Source organism: Prionailurus viverrinus, chromosome B3 (assembly GCF_022837055.1).
Source record: "Prionailurus viverrinus isolate Anna chromosome B3, UM_Priviv_1.0, whole genome shotgun sequence".
Classification (NCBI taxonomy): domain Eukaryota; kingdom Metazoa; phylum Chordata; class Mammalia; order Carnivora; family Felidae; genus Prionailurus; species Prionailurus viverrinus.
Genome location: NC_062566.1, coordinates 2,824,708 through 2,843,410, shown reverse-complemented (window position 1 = coordinate 2,843,410; position 18,703 = coordinate 2,824,708). Strand labels below are relative to the sequence as shown.

The window sequence follows — 18,703 nt, the reverse complement described above, 5'->3', positions numbered from 1 at the left end:
ACTACTGGAAAGGTCAAAGACACTCAGTCTTTCCAATGAAGAATCCCAACAGCATGCTTTCTCCTATCAAGGATCTTCTAGTGGGAGAGGGTCTGGTTGGGGTAGGCAGACATGCTCAATGGCAGAATGAAATGTGCTGAGAAATCACTGCACGCCCTAGTTTACCCTTTCTCTTCCCGCAGAAGGTGGCTCAAAGCCGCACACTTCTGGCTTTGTAATCTTCCGGCTGCCACGGCACGGAGAGCCGTCTCCCCTCGGCCTCTCTCCTCCAGGGCCAAGATTCTTTCTTCCTGGAAATACCCAACCCATCCCCACACCCCAGTCCACAGGCTCCACTGGGCAGACCCTGGCAGTCTAGAAGGCTCGTGGCAGATGGCGCCATGTGGACTAATCAGGAAGTCGGACAAGAAAATATTACCCCCTCTTCCATTTGCCAGGAACTGAGATTGTTTGGATTTTAATCATAGCCACAGCTAAGAGCCAACATGAGGCCCCTCCATCCAAAAGATAAATTTTCCACTCTCAACATTCAATTCTTCCTCAAAAATAGACCCCTACCAGGGTGATTGCTCCTTGGAGGGGGGCTTCTTTATTTTCCAATGTAATTTTTTTCTTATTTAACAATATGACAGAAATAAAATACTCTTGGATATGGTGGCTCTCACACACTGACTCACACTGGAGGGGACGTCTTCATTCCTACATAAGTCACATCTAGCTCACCGGTGTATTGATCCCGGGCAAAGATGAATGCAGAATCCCATGATCCTCTGGGATAAATCTGACATTTTCTTTAAATATATATCCACGGAACAACTGTTTCTAAAACTCCACGAAACAGGTCACCATTGATTTCGCATCCAATGATTTTTCAGAAGGAGCACTGAACGTTTTCTCAATAATTCAGCCAACTGCAGACCCCAGAGGTCCCCGAGAGAGATACTGTCCCTCGCCTCCTACAGAGGAAGGGGCAGGCATTCCAGGAGAACCAGACAGGAGACTCCCAAGAAAGAGAGCCCCCAATTAGCTCCTTATGACAGAGTCCCTGATCAGTACTAGGGCAACATCAGAAAGAACTGCAATCATGCACTTTTTGAAAATTATCACAGAACCTATCCTTGAATTAGAAAGAGATTTTAAGAGCCTGGGAGACAGCTAAGCATAGTGGTCAAGACCTTGAGTCCATACACTAATGGGTATGGGTAACCCAAACCCATTTGGTTAATGGGTAACCCAAAACATGATACTTAACCTTGCTGAGTACCTCAGTGTCCCCAAATGTGAAGTGACAGTACTAATTCCTACCTGATAAATTTTTACAAGAATTAAACAACGTACATAATTCAAGAGATTGCTTGGCCCAGTGCCTGGCACAGAGTTAGATCTCAGAAATCACTGTTGGCAGTGACCTTAGCAGTCATGTTCATTTACCACTAAGGTTTTTTCCACCTACAAAGATGGAAATGAATACAATGCATCAAGTCTAATGGTCTGGCATTTAGCTGTCTGTGACATCGTCTAATTTTTCAGTGTTATATAAACAAATATATATTTACCTTTTTCCAAGCTCAGGTAGTTTTTAATTGGTGTACATCAAGATCTCAGCCCTACATGACCTGAGAATTGTTGATTGCTATGTCTACTATGCCCAGGCCAGACGAGTAGCCCAGAGGAAGGGGCAAAATCCTAAGAAAGGCAGTACTAACCTAGCAGTATTCTCTAAAGTCTACAATACTGTCGAAGAGATCACCTCTGTATTCCCTGACCCGAAATGGCCTTTGAAGAAGCACAGGCACCCAGGTCCATAAGGATAAGTAGGATATACAAGGCCCTCCCGGGGTAATGGGCTTACTGGGTCACTGGATATAAATATTCCCCTCCTGACCAACTTGGTTAGAAAAGCTAAGATTATGACTCAACCATGAACTCAGGTGTTCCCAGGTGGGGGGAGGACAGGTTGAAAGGCCAACATCATGGGCAGAGACCCAAGGCCACTGCCTCTTGGTAAAGATACTAAGCAATCTCTATTCAGTGATTTGGATTTGAGTCACTAAGTAAAAGGGAACACGTGAGCAGTGTCTCTGGAACCCTGACTCCCTAATTTCATCCACGCCTTAATTCCTTTCCAATTTATTCCTTGATTTGTTCCCCCGACATAATATGCTGTCCTTCATGCACAGAGGTGGCCCTGATGACTCACACATCCACAGGAGTTATTTTTTCCAGCAGTGGTCAGGAATTTTCACTCATCCATCCAACACGGGTTTGTACAAAATGGCTGGAGGGGATAGGGCTGAATCCATGAGCCTTGGAAGGCACCAAGGCCAAGAAGTCCACAGGCAGATTAAATAAATACATGGACTTGCCTCCCACCATCCCCACCATCAAGATGCCCATACTCAAGACAAACAGGCTGACAAAAGATTATGAGTGATGGACAGGACGTGTGGTCTGAAGTCAGAGGCCTGGGTTCAAGTCCTGGGTTGGCCAATCCCTAATAATGCAATCTTGGCTGTGTCTCACATGCTTTTTGGGGGCTCAGAACCCTCACCTTAAAATGAAAAAATACATTTTTTATTGGAGATATCCCATGATGCTCATGATGATAAATCTAAAGTCACATAAATGAAAGCACACCTAATAATCTACAAAACCGTGTATTATCAATGTGATTTATTATAAATTCATAAATACACTTTAGTATTATAAATGTCAACGCTGTTATTACCAGTTACCTACAGATAACAAAACTGTGCCCTGCTCAGAGGTAAGATTCCTGTCTTCTTCTGAAATGTACTGTGCCAAAAAGAGCCTCAGAAATCAAACAACAGGGTGGCTCACTCTCACTGAACATGGTATACTCTGTGTCACCCAAGCCGAGAAGCCCCTTCGAGCGCACACCCAACCTCAGGTGGCTCCACTGCCCAACACGTCTCCCCACCCAGCCTACTACGTGCATGGTCTTCAAGACCAAACTTACAATTCCCGAAGACTCAGCGTCTGGAAGAGCTGCCATGAGAGTGTGGTAAGCCGGTTACTCGACAGGTTTCTGCAAGAATGACAAATAAAGGGGAAATTAAGGGACAGATCTGCGTAAGTAATGCCCATGGTAGTAAGCTTGGTTATTTCACGGGAGCCTGGCTGTGTTGTTGTTCTCCTTGGCTCCATTCTGCTAACAATATATGCCTGCCAGTAGTCAAGGCCACAGATTAGGTTTGCAGAAGATTTCGAAGAAAGGGAGAGATTTTACAAATGTAAAAAAAAAAAAAAATCGTGGTCATTTCCCCACATCCCCACACTACAATAAGGGTTCAGGGAACCTTCTGGAAGCCACCCTCCTCCAGGAGAACAGAGACCTCTCAGGGTACACAAGCCAACTAGTATTCTTTTTCATTTCTGTTACTGAAGTGTCATGGATATAAAAACAACTGTGCATATTTAATGTATATATTGTATACTTCAAGATAAGTATATACCCGTGAAACTGTGACCATAAACGATGCCATAAACAACCAGCAACTCTAAAAGTATCCTACTCTCTCTCTCTCCTTTATTTATTTTTTTTTGCAATAAGTATTAATATAAGATACATCCTCTTAACAAGTTTTTTAGGTATACAATATGGTATCATTAATGGACTATGCTGTACCATAGCGTATCTAGGACTGACTTACTCATCTCGCATCAGTGAAACTATATACCCTTTTACCAACAAGCATTCTTAACATTCACAATAGTGGAAAAAACCTCTGCAGGTCACCTACAATTTCTTCTACCCAGTCTCTCCCCCAGCAAAGAGGTCCATCAATGATCAAGACATCAGCCTTTTGTTCACACTTCTGTTCTCCTCCTAATGGCTATTTAATTGTTCTCATTAGGATGTACAGGGGAAAGGAGTAGCCATTAGTGTTCCAAATAATAGAAGAAACACGCCCACGGTTATCACTTTGCCAGGCTCGACAAACAGCTTCTGATGTGGTAGCAGCCCTTAAAGGCAGCAAACACTGCTAGAACTGAAGTGGACCCCAGGAACAACATACTCACGTACTGATGAGCACAGATGGCTGTAAGGATGCCACGTAGGTGAATACCGACCCGCACGCACACAAGCATGTGTGTACTGGCATCCATTAAACACACAGGTAGCAAATGCAAACGCACACTCTCGTTTATTCACATAAGCATATGCACACATATGCTTACACACGCACACCCCTATTTAGGTGATTTCTATAACAGACACTTGGGGAGAACCAAATACAGGCTACAGTGAGGAATGAGGGGTGGACGAGACAGAAGGAACCCCTGATATTTTTATTCAAGTTATAAGGGAGTAAGCAAGAGAGCTGCTGTTTGCCATGAAAAGAAGGAAGGGGACAAGGTGATGGCATTACCGACGTGGAAGAGGGAGACGGCTCCTTTACGCAGGAGTTTAGAGAGGTGCTCTCTGAGAGGGTAACAGCGAGCTGAGCCCGGAGTGAGAAGGAACCAGTGCCAGGCTTGGGCTGTTCTGGGCAGTGGACACCAAGAAGAGCAAAGGCAGGGAGGAGGCCAGTGGGGAAGAACGCAGGGGAGAGTGGTTGGGGGTAAGGGAGAAGAGGAAAGAGCCACACCCACCTTTGCTGGCCGTAGTGAAGACCTTGGATTTTATTTTAAAAACCAACGAGAAGGCAGTGGATGGCGTTAAGTCGGGAAGTGACATAATCTAATTACCTTTTTTTTTTTTTTTTAAGTAAAAGACAAGACTGCTGGAAGGTGGCAGACCACTTAGGAGGTCTCTGTATTGAGGAAGGGGATTAGAGATAACGACGCAGGTGGACTGGGAGGAGGGGAAGGGAGGGGGAGGGGGCCGCCAGGACCTCCTATTGGATTGGGTCTGGGGGAGGAGGCAGGAAGACGCCAGCAACAAGGCGAGCAGCCTTATTTGCTAAGACCAGGAAGGCTGTGCAAGGGTCATATCTGGGGGTGGGGTTCAGATCAAGAGCTTCCCCTTGCAAACACTGAGTTGGAGATGCCTGTTAGACATCCAGGGAGAGAAATCAACTAGCCTGTTGGCCAGGGGCTAGAGGTCACGGGGGAAGTCCAGGCTGGTGAAATCACAGAGAGTATGCACACCTTTCACAGGGACAGATGACAGACACAAGGACCCGAGGGACACGGCTTCCCCTTTGCATCTGAGGCCGCCCTACCCTTGGTGACAGCCTGTGACTATGTTAAGAAAGGTAACCCCGTTTCTGCAGGTGCAGGGGACTGGTAGACAAAAAAAGGGGGGCCATAAGCAGGGAGGGAGCCCTAAGCTTCCTGTTGTGCTCCCCCTGCAGCCAGCATTGTCCTTCCAGGGCCCTCCTGCCCGCAGGGCGCTGTCTAGGGTAGGTGCCCCGCAGCCCGCCTCCTGCCCGTGGGGTGTAGAGCTCTAATGTGCGTGACTCACCGAAAGCTCATCAACCGTGACCTGTCCACATGCTCCCCTTCACAAAACCCCTACCAGCAGTCTGCTTGTGCCTACAGACTTCCTGCACCCGCGCTGACCAGAAGGAAACGGGTGATAAAGGAGGACCTGCACAATGACACACTGGGGCAAAGCGCCCTGGGACCCACCGCTCAGGAGGCTGCAGCGTGGATCAGATGCACACGCCAAGCTGTGTGGGCTAGAGGCTGACTTTACAGTGGGTTTCGCGCCCGGAGCTCAGACCTCGAGGTCAAGGACACCGGGTGTTGATGCCACTCTGAGTCCCTGTTACCATTAGCCTCTACGATGTTTCAGCAAATGTGACTGATGCATCCAGGCAGAGTCTTCTGTTTTGTTTTGTGGTTCTCCCAGCTCACTGTCTACACAGCGGCAGCAAAAGTAAAGGCAAGGCCCGCCTGCCATGAGGTCTCGGCCTCCCTGCAGCACAGCCTTGAACAGAACCCCCAGTTCTAAAACGGAGCAGCACCCCATAAGAGTCAGCAGCCAGGAGCCCCAGAGTCACAGAGCCCTCAGAAGTACGCCCCGTCTGTCCCTCCCCCACCGTCGCCACTCCACCCCCAGCAAGAAGCAAGAGACAGGAGTAATCCAGATGAAGTGGGGACCCTGCCCATCCCCGAGGGGGTCCAGCCACGGAGAGTGCGAGGGGTTCCTGGGGAGCCGGAGGCAGGGGGCAGGCTGCCAGCAATGTCCCTTCACAAAGGTCATGTTATGCTACATCGGGCAGAAATGTCATGAGAAAATTGGATTCAGAAAGATAGAAAATACCAGGCATTCTGGGCAAATCACGAATAAGAATCAGTATTATCTCCTTACTACAAGATGGATGGGACTGGGGGGCAGGGGGCGGGACACTCCGCAAGGGGGAGGTGGGCTCCTCTTCCTCCGGGGGGCGTCCCGGCTTCATCTTCCTCCTGCCCCTGCCACACCCAGCAAGATTCCTCCAGTCTCCTCGGCCAGATGGAGCGGCCACTGCAGTGGTCTCAGGCTCTGTCCAGGAGGACAAAGTCCCCTCCTCCCCCACTGCCTTGCTGGTACACAGACCATCCTCTCTTGTGGGAAGGAAAGCCTGCCCTTACTCCCTCTACAGACCAGCTCCTCTCCCCTCTCCCGTCCTCACTCCTTCCCGCCTCCCTGCACTGCCACCACGATCAACACCCGCCTTTCACCAAGGGCTAACTAAGCACCAGGTACTGTGTTAAGCACTTTTACACTCGTGACCGTATTTAATATTTACCGCAACCGTACAAAGCGGGTATCACCATTATCTCCACAGCAGAGATGAGGAAACTGGGGCTCAGAGGTTGCTGTCCGAAGCTGAGGAGGTCTGAGCGGCCTTAATGCAAAGGCTCCAGCAACGAGCAACACGTGACACACCCCGGGACATTTGCAAGCAACCCACAGACATCTAAATTCCCAGGTAGACACACACACACACACACACACACACACACACACACACACCCCTCAAGTGTCGCCAGAGACAGCGACACTGTGCTGCACAAGTCCCTGGAGGAGTGCAGTGTGAGCAGCCTGTGCGACTGCACACAGCACCTCGCCAGAGAGAAGCATCCAGCCCCAGAGACAAATGTATCCACAAAAGACAAGTAAGGCAAACATACGGCCACCACGAGACAAGCAGGGCACGCCTCTGGCCACACGGGCATTTATAAATGCTCGTGGCGCAGGGCACACGGGGAAGCTAAGAGACAGGGCTTTAATAGACTTACCACCCACTCAGAATTCACTGCCCGTGATTTTCCTTCCAACTAGCGCCTCACCTGCACTCACCAGTCGCCAGTTATTGATGGGCTGGTTATCTTGCTCATCAGACAAGGGTTTACTTAAGAACCATCCTGCCTCTGGGCCCCACAGCAGCCTCTTCCTGGATCCTCCTCCCTAAAGATCCATTATCACCTGTCTCTGACTTTTGCTTGGGTCAGCGGCCAGTTTCCAAGCCACCTGACCACTGGAATTAATTCGGTGAGCACAATCTTATGAGACGATGTATCAAACACTTTCCCAAAATCAAGCTCTGTGACATTGCCCCCATATCCCTCATCTGAGACTACCAAACAAAGCCATTAATTCTGTCCTGCGCTCCTGGCTCTCTCACAGCCCAGACTCTGGGGCCCAGAGTCATGAACAATGATGAGGCAGTTACTGGGTGCTCTGGGGACAGGGAGCCAGACACACAGATGGCCAAAATCTGACCCTGAGGAAAGACAGGGCTGAGATGGCCCTTCCTGCATTAACCCCTTGGTGATCTCCAGTGAACTTCAGTGTGGCTAGCAGTCCCATGACCTTCCTAAAGGGGGCGCCCAACTGCAGCAGCACGGAACCCGTGAATGCAGAGGATGTCACCCTTTACCCTTGGAACCCTACTGTCCAAGGAGAGGATCACTCAAGAGGGACCTGTTGCCAAGAAAAGCCAACCAGATGGATTCTTCCATTGCCCCAAAGAAACACATCCTTGGGGGCTGAGACTTGAGAAGGGGACACTAAGCTCCATCCACAAGAGACCCAGGAGATGAGGAACTTCATAGATTTCCTGGATTCACGGCACGGCTGACATCTGGAAGTGCCCCCTCCTCTACTGGCAGAGGCAGGCCCACGGGGCAGGTTATGTCTCAGGACTCAACTGTGTAAGGGACCGCTGGTGGCAGGTGCCCCGCTATTCCCATGCTATTGTGCCAGACCGTCCCACCCGCCACCTAGGTCGGCCGGGCACCCCACACCTGTTCACGTCCACACCGTGGACCCTTTGTCAGGTCTGCCCGGCCCCCACTTCGGTTCCTGCACACTCACTCCACCCCTTCACCTCCTCGATCCCGCTCACTGTGGTTTTGTCTTCTTGGTCACGGGCTCAATTGCGTCCCCTCAAAATTCATACGCTGAGGGGTGCCCGGGTGGTTCAGTCGGTTGAGCAACCAACTTTGGCTCACATCATGATCTCAAGGTTCGTGGATTCGAGCCCCACATTGGGCTCGCTGCTGTCAGCGCAGAGCCCGCTTCAGATCCTCTGTCCCCCAATCTCTCTGCCCCTCCCCCACTCATGTCCTCTCTCTCTCTCAAAAATAAATAAAACGTAAAAAAAAAAAAATTGTATGTTGGGGCACCTGGGTAGCTCAGTCGATTAAGCAAGCATCTGACTTCAGCTCAGGTCATGATCTCTCAGTTTGTGAGTTCGAGTCCTGCATCGGGCTCTGTGCTGACAGCTCAGAGCCTGGAACCTGCTTCGGATTCTGTCTCCCTCACTCTCTGCCCCTCCCCCATTCGTGCTCTGTCTCTCTCAAAAATAAACATTAATTTTTTTTAAAAAAAATTCATATGTTGACATCATAACCCTCAGTACCTCTAAAAGTGACTGTACTTGGAGACAGAGCCTTCAAAGAGGTAATTAAGGTTAAGTGAGGTCACTGAGATGAACCCTAATCCAATAGGGTTGGTGTGTTTATAAGAAGAGATTAGGACACAGGCATGTACAGAATGGGACCGTGTGAAGACACAGGGAGAGGACATCCATCTACAAGGCAAGGAGAGAGGCTTCAGAAGAAGCCAACCTTGCCAACACCTTGACCTGGGACCTCCAGCCTCCAGAACTGTGGGAGATACCTTTCTGTTGTCTCAGCCGCCCAGACCTGTTAGAGCAGTTCAAACAAACTATATACTTGTTGTCCTTAGTGCCTCTTTTACCCCCTGGCCCTGACAGCCAAGCTGGCCGCTCTATTGTGACCCCTGAAAAGCTCCAAGCCATGACTTTCCATCACTACCTTGCTCTATGCCCAGGTGCTCCAGGAACCCACCTCCCAATCAGGTTCCAGCTGCTAAGATCTAACCTGGCATCTGTCCACTAGGTAGATCCCCCTGGGCACACGCAGGTGTTTTTCTGCAAAAGAGCGTGAAAAGAGAAAGTTGAGCTTCCTAGGACACCCACCTGGCCCCTCCCTGGCCTCCATGCCAACTGGGGGGCTGGCCCAGGCAGGTGGGATTGAGGTGACTTCCAGCCTCGGTCTGGAGGCTCAGAGACCCGGGCTCTTCCTGTCAACCAACTCAGAGACTGGTGGTGCTAATGCCCTGCCTCCAGGAGGCCGCACCCCATCACCTACCTTTCCCCAAGCATCCAGCCTGAGGAGTCGCCTCCTTCAGGAATCACCCTCCCAGATGGCCTCAGGGAGTTTGTTCTCTGCTCCCTGACACGCAGTAGTCCTGGTATCTGAGCTGCCTTCTTGGATGCATCACAACTAGGGCTGGGTGTCCTGGGGGATCGGCTTTTCCAAGACACCAGAAGGTGCCAGGTTCTCTCTCTGAAGCCCCGGGCCCTTTCTCCATCTTCTCAGACCTGCCTGGGAGTAGTGCTGGGAGGAGCCCCAGCCGCCCCTGCTCTGGGTCCCACAGGAAGCCCGGAGCCCGCTGCACCCCGGGCTGTGCTCAGGGGGAGGGCCCAGCCTGGCCCACCCCGGAAGCACGCTTGATGCACCAGCCACCCCTCTCCATCTCTCAACGCAGCTTTCCAGACACTACCCGGTGCCTCCAGGGCCAGTAAGTGCGTGGGGAGCAGCTGATGCCCTGGGGGGAGGCGCCCACCCTTACCTCCAACCGCATCCATTGCATGGCCCATGGAGAAGATGGGGCATGGAGGGTGGAGGAGGGTTCCTCAGGTCCCCCACAGCTCCCTGTATATCTGTATAAATGGATGGGATTTTAACGGGGCCCCACCCACCCCCATGTTGTTATCACTGGGCCACAGTCCTGTGTCTCCTCTGCCGGCCCTCCATTCTCTTCCTCTATTTTAATTTCGTGTTCTTTTCTGGGTTCCACCCCAAGCCCTTGTGCCGCCTTCCAGATTCCTGTTTATAAGTCCCATCTCCTCTGCACTGGACTTGGATGTGAAACTCATCTCAATAAACCCTTTGGAGCAAGGGAAGAAAAAAAAAGAATACTGAGAACCGGGAGTGATGAACGCCACAGTCCCTTGACTTTTCCTAGAGGATTCGTTCAGCCACTTGCAAAAGGCATGATTCTGAACACCCTAGGGGCTCCAAGCACAGCTAACCAGAACACGGCCAAGGTCAAGCCCCTCCTCATCTTGTAATCTCCCAGGAGCCGAGGCTCACTGGCTGCATCCATCATCATCTAAGTCTTATTTCCTTCATCCAAGAAGGCAGCATTTTGAAAGGGGGGATTCTTGGGGCACCTGGGTGGCCCAGTCGATTAAGCATCTGACTCTTGATTTCAGTTCAGGTCATGATCTCACAGTTGTGAGTTCAAGTTCCGCTTGGGATTCCTCACTGAGCCTAGAGCCAGCTTAGGATTCTCTCGCTCTCCCTCTCTGCCCCTCCCCCACTTGTGTGTGTGTTCCCGCTCTCTCTCAAAATAAATAAATATTTTGAGAGGAAAAAAGAAGAAAAATGCGATTGTTCCTTCTGTAAGAGCCAGTGCCCCCTTGATGATCTGTCTGTCCTCCTTCCCTTTCCCCATAAAGGAAATATCTCCATGGGTCTTCTTGGACAGAGCCAACTCCCTCCCTTGCCAGGATTCTTTTGACATTGCTGAAGAACCTGGAGGAAAGGTCAAGAAAGGAGAACCCCCTGATGCAGCACCAACCCCACAGAGAGTTTGCTGGAAAGAAGCCAACCAGCCACGGAGAAGGAGGCGGCTGACAGTCTACTGCAAACTCCTCCAAGAGCCAGAGCATGTATGCGTCATTGACTTGACCTTGAGACTGTGTGTACAGTTGATCCCACACCAGAGGTGACTGCAGCCTGCCATGAGGAGCTGTTACGGTGGCGGCCACCAAACTCCCTGGGCTGAACAGGCGGGGAAGAAGGAAGCACCACGCAATCCCATCCCCAAGCCTGCTGCTGGCCACCCAAGAGGCTCTAAGAGCCAACCTCTTAAAATCCAGTGTCTGTGACAAGAAAGCTGGGGCTGCTGCCCAACCTTCCTCTTGAAGACCAAGAAATATCCTTCTACATCATTGATATATTTGCTTTTCCCTCAATTAAACTGCTGTAAAAGGGGGTGGGGGTTAAAGCCATTTGAGCCATTTTTATTCAGCTAAATTACACTGGATGGCTCATTTAATGAACTTTAATGAAGCCAAAATGCTTTCTCTAATCAAATCTCCAATGACGTGACTGGTGTCTTGACCTTAGATTGGGAGGCTGGAGACAGCTATTCTACAAGGGCCCTGTGTTGGGCTAACCCAGGGTTTCCCAGAGTATGCTCCCAGGAATCTGAGGTCCGCAGTACATTAAGGGATTTTCCAGAGGGAAAATATTCATGTTGCTTGAATAATGTGGTTCTCAACAAAACAAAACACACTTATTTACTGCAGAACTTCTCAGAGCCTTTCCTAAGAGAAGGAGCTGACCTACTGAATCTCAAGCTTATTGGACCACAGAAGCATCTAGCAAAAATATCACCCCAACCCCCCAAAAATCACCCCACGTAACATAGAGAAATGATGGCTGTCATAAGAAACATGTATTTGCTCTTGGTACAGGGTTCTTGGCTCAGAGCTGCCAAAACACTTAGGATTTCTTGAGCAGTTAAGAATAATGGGAGGATCTTTTATTATAATATTTGATCTCTTGTCCTCAGTCCCTGAAATTACTTCAGAGAATGAGGTGACTTTTGTAAAGCCCCTGCACATGGGCGGGGGGGGGGGGGGGAGTGCTGATTGGAACTCTCAGTCCCACCCCCTCATTTCTGGGGAGGGGAAAGGGAGCAAAGGTTGAATCAGTCGCCAATGGGCAATGATTTGATCAACCATGCCTACATATAAAGCCCCCATAAGAAAGGAGTTTGGGGGCTGGCGAAGCGGAACACTTCCAGGTGCCACCATGCCAGACCCCAAACGCCACAAGGACAAAAGAGCCTTTATTCGGGACCTGGCCCTACATATCTCTTCATCTGCTTGTGGAATTTGCATTCTTTACTATCCTTTGTAATAAACTAGTAATCTAGTTGAGTAAATGAGCTTCCTGAGTTCTGTGGGCTACTCTAGCAAATTTATCGAACCCAAGGAAGGGGTCAAGGGAACCTCTGATTTTCAGCCAGGTTGTGAGAAGCACCAGCGACAATCTGGATTTGGGACTGGTGTCTGGAGTGGCGACTGAGCCCTTCACTTGTGGAGTCTGATGCTATCTCTGGGTAGATAGTGTCAGAATTGAGTTGAATTGTGGGACACCCAGCTGGTGTCCCAGAATTGCTTGGTGGTGTAGGGGGAAAAAAACCTACACATTGGAATTGGGTGCAGAACTGTTCATCATGGTGTGCAGGGGCCAGCAAGCTATGGTCCATGGGCCGGCACTGTTTTTTCTGTTTTTGTAAATACGATTTTGTCACAACACAACCATGCCCCTTCATTAACGTGTTGTCTGTGCCCATGTCCTCGGTGGGATAACGGTCCTCCAAAGATGTCCACATCCTAGTCCCCGTTATCTGTGAACAGATCAACTTCCATGGCAAAAGAGACTTTGCAGATGCGATTAAGAGTGTGGACCCTGAGAAAATTGTTCTTAATTCTCCCAATAGCCCCAGTGCAATCGCAAGCATCCTCAAAAGTGGAAGAGGGGGACAGACAGAAGATCGGAGAGAGTTGTGACAATGGAAGAAAGGAAAAGAGATGTGATGTGCTGGCTTTGAAGATGGAGGAAGGCACCACAGGCCAAGGAATGTGGCATGGCCTCTAGAAGCTGCAAGAGGCAAAGTAACAATTCTCCCTTAGAACCTCCAGAAGGGACCCCAGCCCTGTAGACATCTTGATTTTAGCCAAGTGAGGCCCATGTTGGACCTCTAAGCTACACAGTGTAAGCCAAGAAATCTGTGTGTTTAAGCCACAACGTTTAGGGGTAATTTGTTACAGCAGCTACAGAAAACTCATACACCCTTACAGGGCACCTGGGTGGCTCAGTCAGTTAAACGCCTGACTCGTGGTTTTGGCTAAGGTCATGATCTCACAGTTGTGGGTTCAAGCCCCATATCAGGCTCCATGCTCACAGCATGGGGCCTGCTTGGGATTCTCTCTCTCTCTCTCTCTCTCTCTCTCTCTCTCTCTCTCTCTCTCCTTCTCCCCTCCTTGCGTGCTCTCTCTCTCAAAATAAACAAAGTTTTTGAGAGAGAGAGAGAGAGAGAAAAGAGCGAGAAAGCACATGAGCAGGCAAGGGGCAGAGGCAGAGGGACACAGAGAGAGAATCCCAAGCAGGCTCCACCCTGCCAGCAAGGAGCCAAATGTGGGGCTCGAACCCACGAACTGTGAGATCATGACCTAAGCCAAAGTCAAGAGCTGAACGTTTCACTGACTGAGCCACCCAGGTGCCCAATAAATAAGGCACAATGAAAAAAATAAGGGGGGGGGGTGCCTCCACATGGCTGGCTCAGTCGGTGAAGCATCTGACTCTTGATTTTGGCTCAGGTCATGATCTCATGGTTCACTAGTTCGAGCCCCACATTGGGTTCCACATGGACAGTGTGGAGCCTGCTTGGGATTCTCTGTCTCCCTCTCTCCCTGCCCCTCCCCTGCTTACTCTCTATCTGTCTCTCTGTCAAAATAAAGAAACATTATAAAAACGGAAAGCAAGAAAAGAAAACTCAGACACCCCTTATAGTTTGCCTAGAGCCACAGAGTTGAGTAGGTGTCACAGAGACCAAATGGTCCGCAAAGCTTAAACTATTTAGTACGTGGACCTTTACAGAAAGAGTGTGCCAGCACGCACCCACCCATAGAAACATAATGTGAGCCACATACGCGGATTCAAATTTTCTAGTGGTCTCTGAAAAGAGACGAAACTAGTTGTATTCATACTTAATATAAAATGTCGTCAATTGACGTGATCAATATCACAAATGCTAATGAGATATTTCATATTCCTTTGTGTGTGTGTTGTAGCTTTGAAATCCATGTGTACTTTACCCCCATAGCACATCTCGTTTGGACAGGCCACATTTCAAGGGCTCAACAGCCATGGATGGCCAAGGCTACCATACTGGTCCACGAAGCTCTAGACCATCTATAAAAGCCAGGCACTGACTGGGGCCCTCAGTGAAGGAGCCTCCAGGAGGTGGAGAAGTCTAACTAGAAGTTCTCCAAAGTAAAGTCAGATGTCCTTTCCCCAGATGCCAATCTGTCCCAGAATCCAGCAGTCACGTGGAAAGGAGTCACTTCGGTTGTCCCCAACTCTGTGGGGACCACTGAGCAGCTGCCAGCACCCTCTCTGGCTGGAGAAGCTGAGGACAGGCAGGAAAAGGGGACAGAACTTGCTGCACACTGAGAGGGTGAAGAAGGACTGTGGCCCAGCACACGAGAGACTAAACTTGGGCATGACTGCTGGACCTCAGGAATGCTTGGCCCACCTCATCAAGCCCAGACTCCACCTTGAAATTCAGGTCTTTTCGCACAATGACCTCAACCACTCCGTCACCCCCCACACCTCCCTTCTCATAACTAACCCTGAAGACCCCACTGTCACCACCACCACGAACAGAGCAGTATCGCCAGGCTGGCTACACCCTCACAGCTTCCCGGCACTTCTCCATCTCCACACCATGGCCCCCAGCGTCCTCTACACTTTCATGCACTTGTTCCCTGTCCTCCAGGTATATTTCAAATAGCCCTAAGTATGGCCAGTGCCACCCACACCAAAACCTTTCCTTCCTTCCTCTTCTCCCCATGCATTCTGTCTGGGCCTCACATACAGCCCACATCTCAGACTTCCAGCTCTGTCTGCTGTGTAGTTTTGGTCTCCCCCAGAAGACTGCTCTTCCTTCAGGTAAAGAACACACTTCTTTTCAGTTCGATAGCCTTTATAGCCCCTGGAGCATAGTAAGTGCTCAATAAACGTACAGCAAGTTCAGTTGAATTCCCACAAAACCTTGGCATCACATGGGTCTGGGAGCTGTTCCCAAGCTCTGTCACCCTGGGCATGTTACTTGACCTGTCTCATCATATGGAAACTGGGGATACTGCAGGGCCTGTCCCCATGCATTGTGGTGAGGATTACACGGACTTTGGCAAACGGGGCACAGAAAGCAGCTGGTACAAGGCCTGGGCCTTGATAAATACAATCTATCATTTTCCATGCATATGGCACCTCTCCCCTTATCTGCCTATCTCCAGTCACTGCTGGAGCTCCGACAGGCCCAAGCCCATTAAAACAAGTTCCAGAGGCCCAGGCGATAACCCCCTGAACTCAGGCATCAGCAAAATCTCAGTTCAACCAAAGAACACACAGCCACCCGTTTTAATTGGCATCTACTCCCCTGGAGACGTGCTGGTGTCTGAACTCCTGCCCAGCCCAGCCCCTGCCCACATGCTCGGGCAGAGACTGAAGGCCCCACAGGTCAAGGGAACGGTAGCCCTCACCACAAAGCCTCGGGACCAGAGGTAAGGCTCATGAAAAAGCCTTACCATCAGCTCTGAGCCTTCTTGCAGTCTGCTTCTCACCAGACCTTGAATGTTATTGAGACTATATTCTGAGGGGTTTTGCTCCCTGGGAGTTTCTTTTCAGACAAATTAACCAAAAGCTAATTGCCCTGAAGCGTGAGGGCTCTCTCTGGAGCTCTGAGGGGGTGGGGGTAGAGGGTTGACGGGCATGGGGCATTCCTACCAGTTGGCCCCCTCAGGGGAGGAGAAGGCTGGGTCTGGCTCCGGGAGCCACGGCACCCAGGGGACTCTGGTACATGAACAAAGGTGACACAGTGATGTGGCCGATGCATCACACTCGTTTTTCACTCAAGAGCTGTTGTGATGAGAGAAGAACAGAGACACGGGGAGCATCTGTGAGACAATCAAGAAAGCAAAGCAGGGGCTACTGAGGGAGGAGGGAGCCACAGGTGAGTGTGGCTGCGGCCACAGAGAGGCTGGTGAGGAAACTGCCACATGCACCATTGGGACTGGAGAAACCAGAGTCCGGGGAAGGCAGGCAGGGAGGAGGGCGGGCAGGGGCACGAGTACCACCCTGCTCTTCAAGACGCAGGACTTGAAGGCATATTCCCGCGGAGTAGCTCACTAAAGCGAGAACTGGCACCCAAGATCTACGTTCTAAGATCTACTCTTGGGACTCGAGGAAGATCTATGGCTCTCCCCAAAACAACACAATGTTAAGCACCAAGCAGCTTTGGGCCTGTTTATAAAGAAACATGAATAGCCAGCAATGCATCTGATCCCTCGTGATCCCTCGTGATGAGTGGCTGGAAGGAACACAGGCCAGGGGTGGGTTGGGGGAAGCATCTAGGACACAGGTTCTCCAACTCTGGGCATGAGCATCACCTGGAGGGTTATAAAAGCCAGACAACCAGTCTCCATCTCCCAGAGCTTCTGATTCAATAGGTCTGGCCTGGAATTTGCATTGCTAAGCAGTTCCCAGAGTGATGCCCACCCTGCCAGTTTGGGAACCACACTTCCAGAACCACTGACAGTAGTGAAGTTTTGTCTTCGCAACGAGTTTGCTTCGCCCCTTATCAACTCCTTCTGTCCCGAAAGGTCAGATGATCGTGCAAGTACAGGAGAACAAAACAGCCATGTGTCCAGATGTGGAGAGACACCGTGCAAAGAGCCAAGGAATCGAGAACTCCTGGGAACAGACGCCATTGTTAATAACTAGAAAGGGGACTTGGCCTCCCCATCTGAAACCTGGTGGAGGGCTGCACCGTGAGAGGTACCCATAGGCAGTCTGGAGAAGGGCTGGGACAGTGCTAGAAATGGACTAATGTGAGCAGGTGGGGACCCTGCTCAGCTGCCAAATGGACGGGGTCCCCCTGAGGCCAGGGAACGCACCAAGGAGCAGAGACCTTAGCCCAGGGCCTTGTGGCATTTTCCTAGGAGACTGGAGCATGGTGTCATCGACTAGGATGAAAGGGTTAACTGAAGCGGCTCTTTCCAGAGATAGCTTTGCAGACAGCTGCCTACGGGCTTCAGGTGCCTTTGCACTGGAGCCCTTCAGGCCTCCGTGTCCCTCCCCCTTCCCAGACCAGAGCCTGTCTGTGGATGTAAAGAGCTGTAGCCGACTGCTGTCTGCCTCCCTTCCAGCAGAGCCAGGAGGACACAGGGATGCCACTGTCACCTGGCAGCCTTCTCGTCTGCTGGGCTGGCCAGGAGACCCGGTCACGGAGACCACGTGAGGAAGTAGGTAACAGATTCATTTTTACGATGGAATGTACAGGCAAGGGGCACTGCAGGGAGAGCCCAGGTAGGCAGTGTGGTGGAGAGCTCATTATGTCCCCACCTTACTGCTCTGGGATGCCGCATCCCATGGGGCAGGCAGGAGTTTTCTCAAAAGCGTGATCCCAAGACCAGTGGCATCAGCATCACTGGGGACTCGTTAGAAATATACATTCTCAGGGCCCAAGCCCAGACCTGCGGAATCAGAATCATTCGGCATGAGCCCAGCACCCTACGTGGTACCAAACCCACCAGGTGACACCGGCTCCCGCTCTAGCTGTGAGCAGTGGCAATAGTGGCAAATAGCACCGACCCCGGAGCCAGACAGACAAGCTAGACTCTCGGCTCCAATCCTCGGAATCGCGTGACCCACCCTCCAAGGACATTACTGAACCGCCCTGGGTCCGTTTCTTCATCTTGACCACACAAGTCATAATAGTATCTGCCTCGTGGGGCAGCTCTAAGGATTAAGATGAATTTATGGATATCAAGTGCCCAACCAAGTGCTTGGCATGCGGTAGGTACTCAATGCGTAGCGAGGCCGGTATTGAGAGTGGTGGCGATGACCATGGCTAACACACAGCGACTACTCTGGGCCAGCTCTCTTTAAAGGTTCTGTGCGTAAGAGCTCACTTAGGGCATGCAGGTGCCTCAGGGGGTTGAGCATCCGACTTCAGCTCCAGTCACTATCTCACGGTCCCTGAGTTCAAGCCCCACATCGGGCTCCCTGGCTGTCAGTGCAGAGCCCACTTTGGATCCTCTGTCCCCCTCTCTCTCTGCCCCTCCCCCACTCGTGCATGCTCTCTCTCTCTCTCTCAAAAATAAACAACATTAAAAAAAAGAGCTCACTTAAACACCACAACAACCCTATAAGGGACGTGCTATCTTCATCATCATCATCATCATCATCATCATTTGTCATCATCGCCACATTCCAAAGGAGAGATCATGGAACAAGGAAATTAGATACCTCACCCTGGGCCAGCAGCTGCCTCGAGGGGGAGCCACGAATCGAACCCCCACAGCCTGGCTGCAGTCTGTGTTCTTTACCACCTACCAGGAGAAGCAGG

The 18,703-nt window shown here is 50.7% G+C and overlaps 1 protein-coding gene across 10 annotated transcripts in view; it reads right to left on the bottom strand.

The window, feature by feature from the left end:
• Positions 1-18,703, bottom strand: part of NTRK3 (neurotrophic receptor tyrosine kinase 3) — a 551,343-nt gene that overhangs the window by 275,492 nt on the left and 257,148 nt on the right. For all 10 annotated transcript variants that reach the window (XR_007153153.1, XM_047863605.1, XM_047863604.1 and 7 more), the window contains one exon: positions 2,981-3,049. Coding sequence is in view for 9 of the 10 variants with exons in the window: in XM_047863605.1 (XP_047719561.1) it covers positions 2,981-3,049 (69 nt within the window). In the remaining variant the exon portion in view is untranslated. The remainder of the gene's footprint in view (positions 1-2,980; positions 3,050-18,703) is intronic.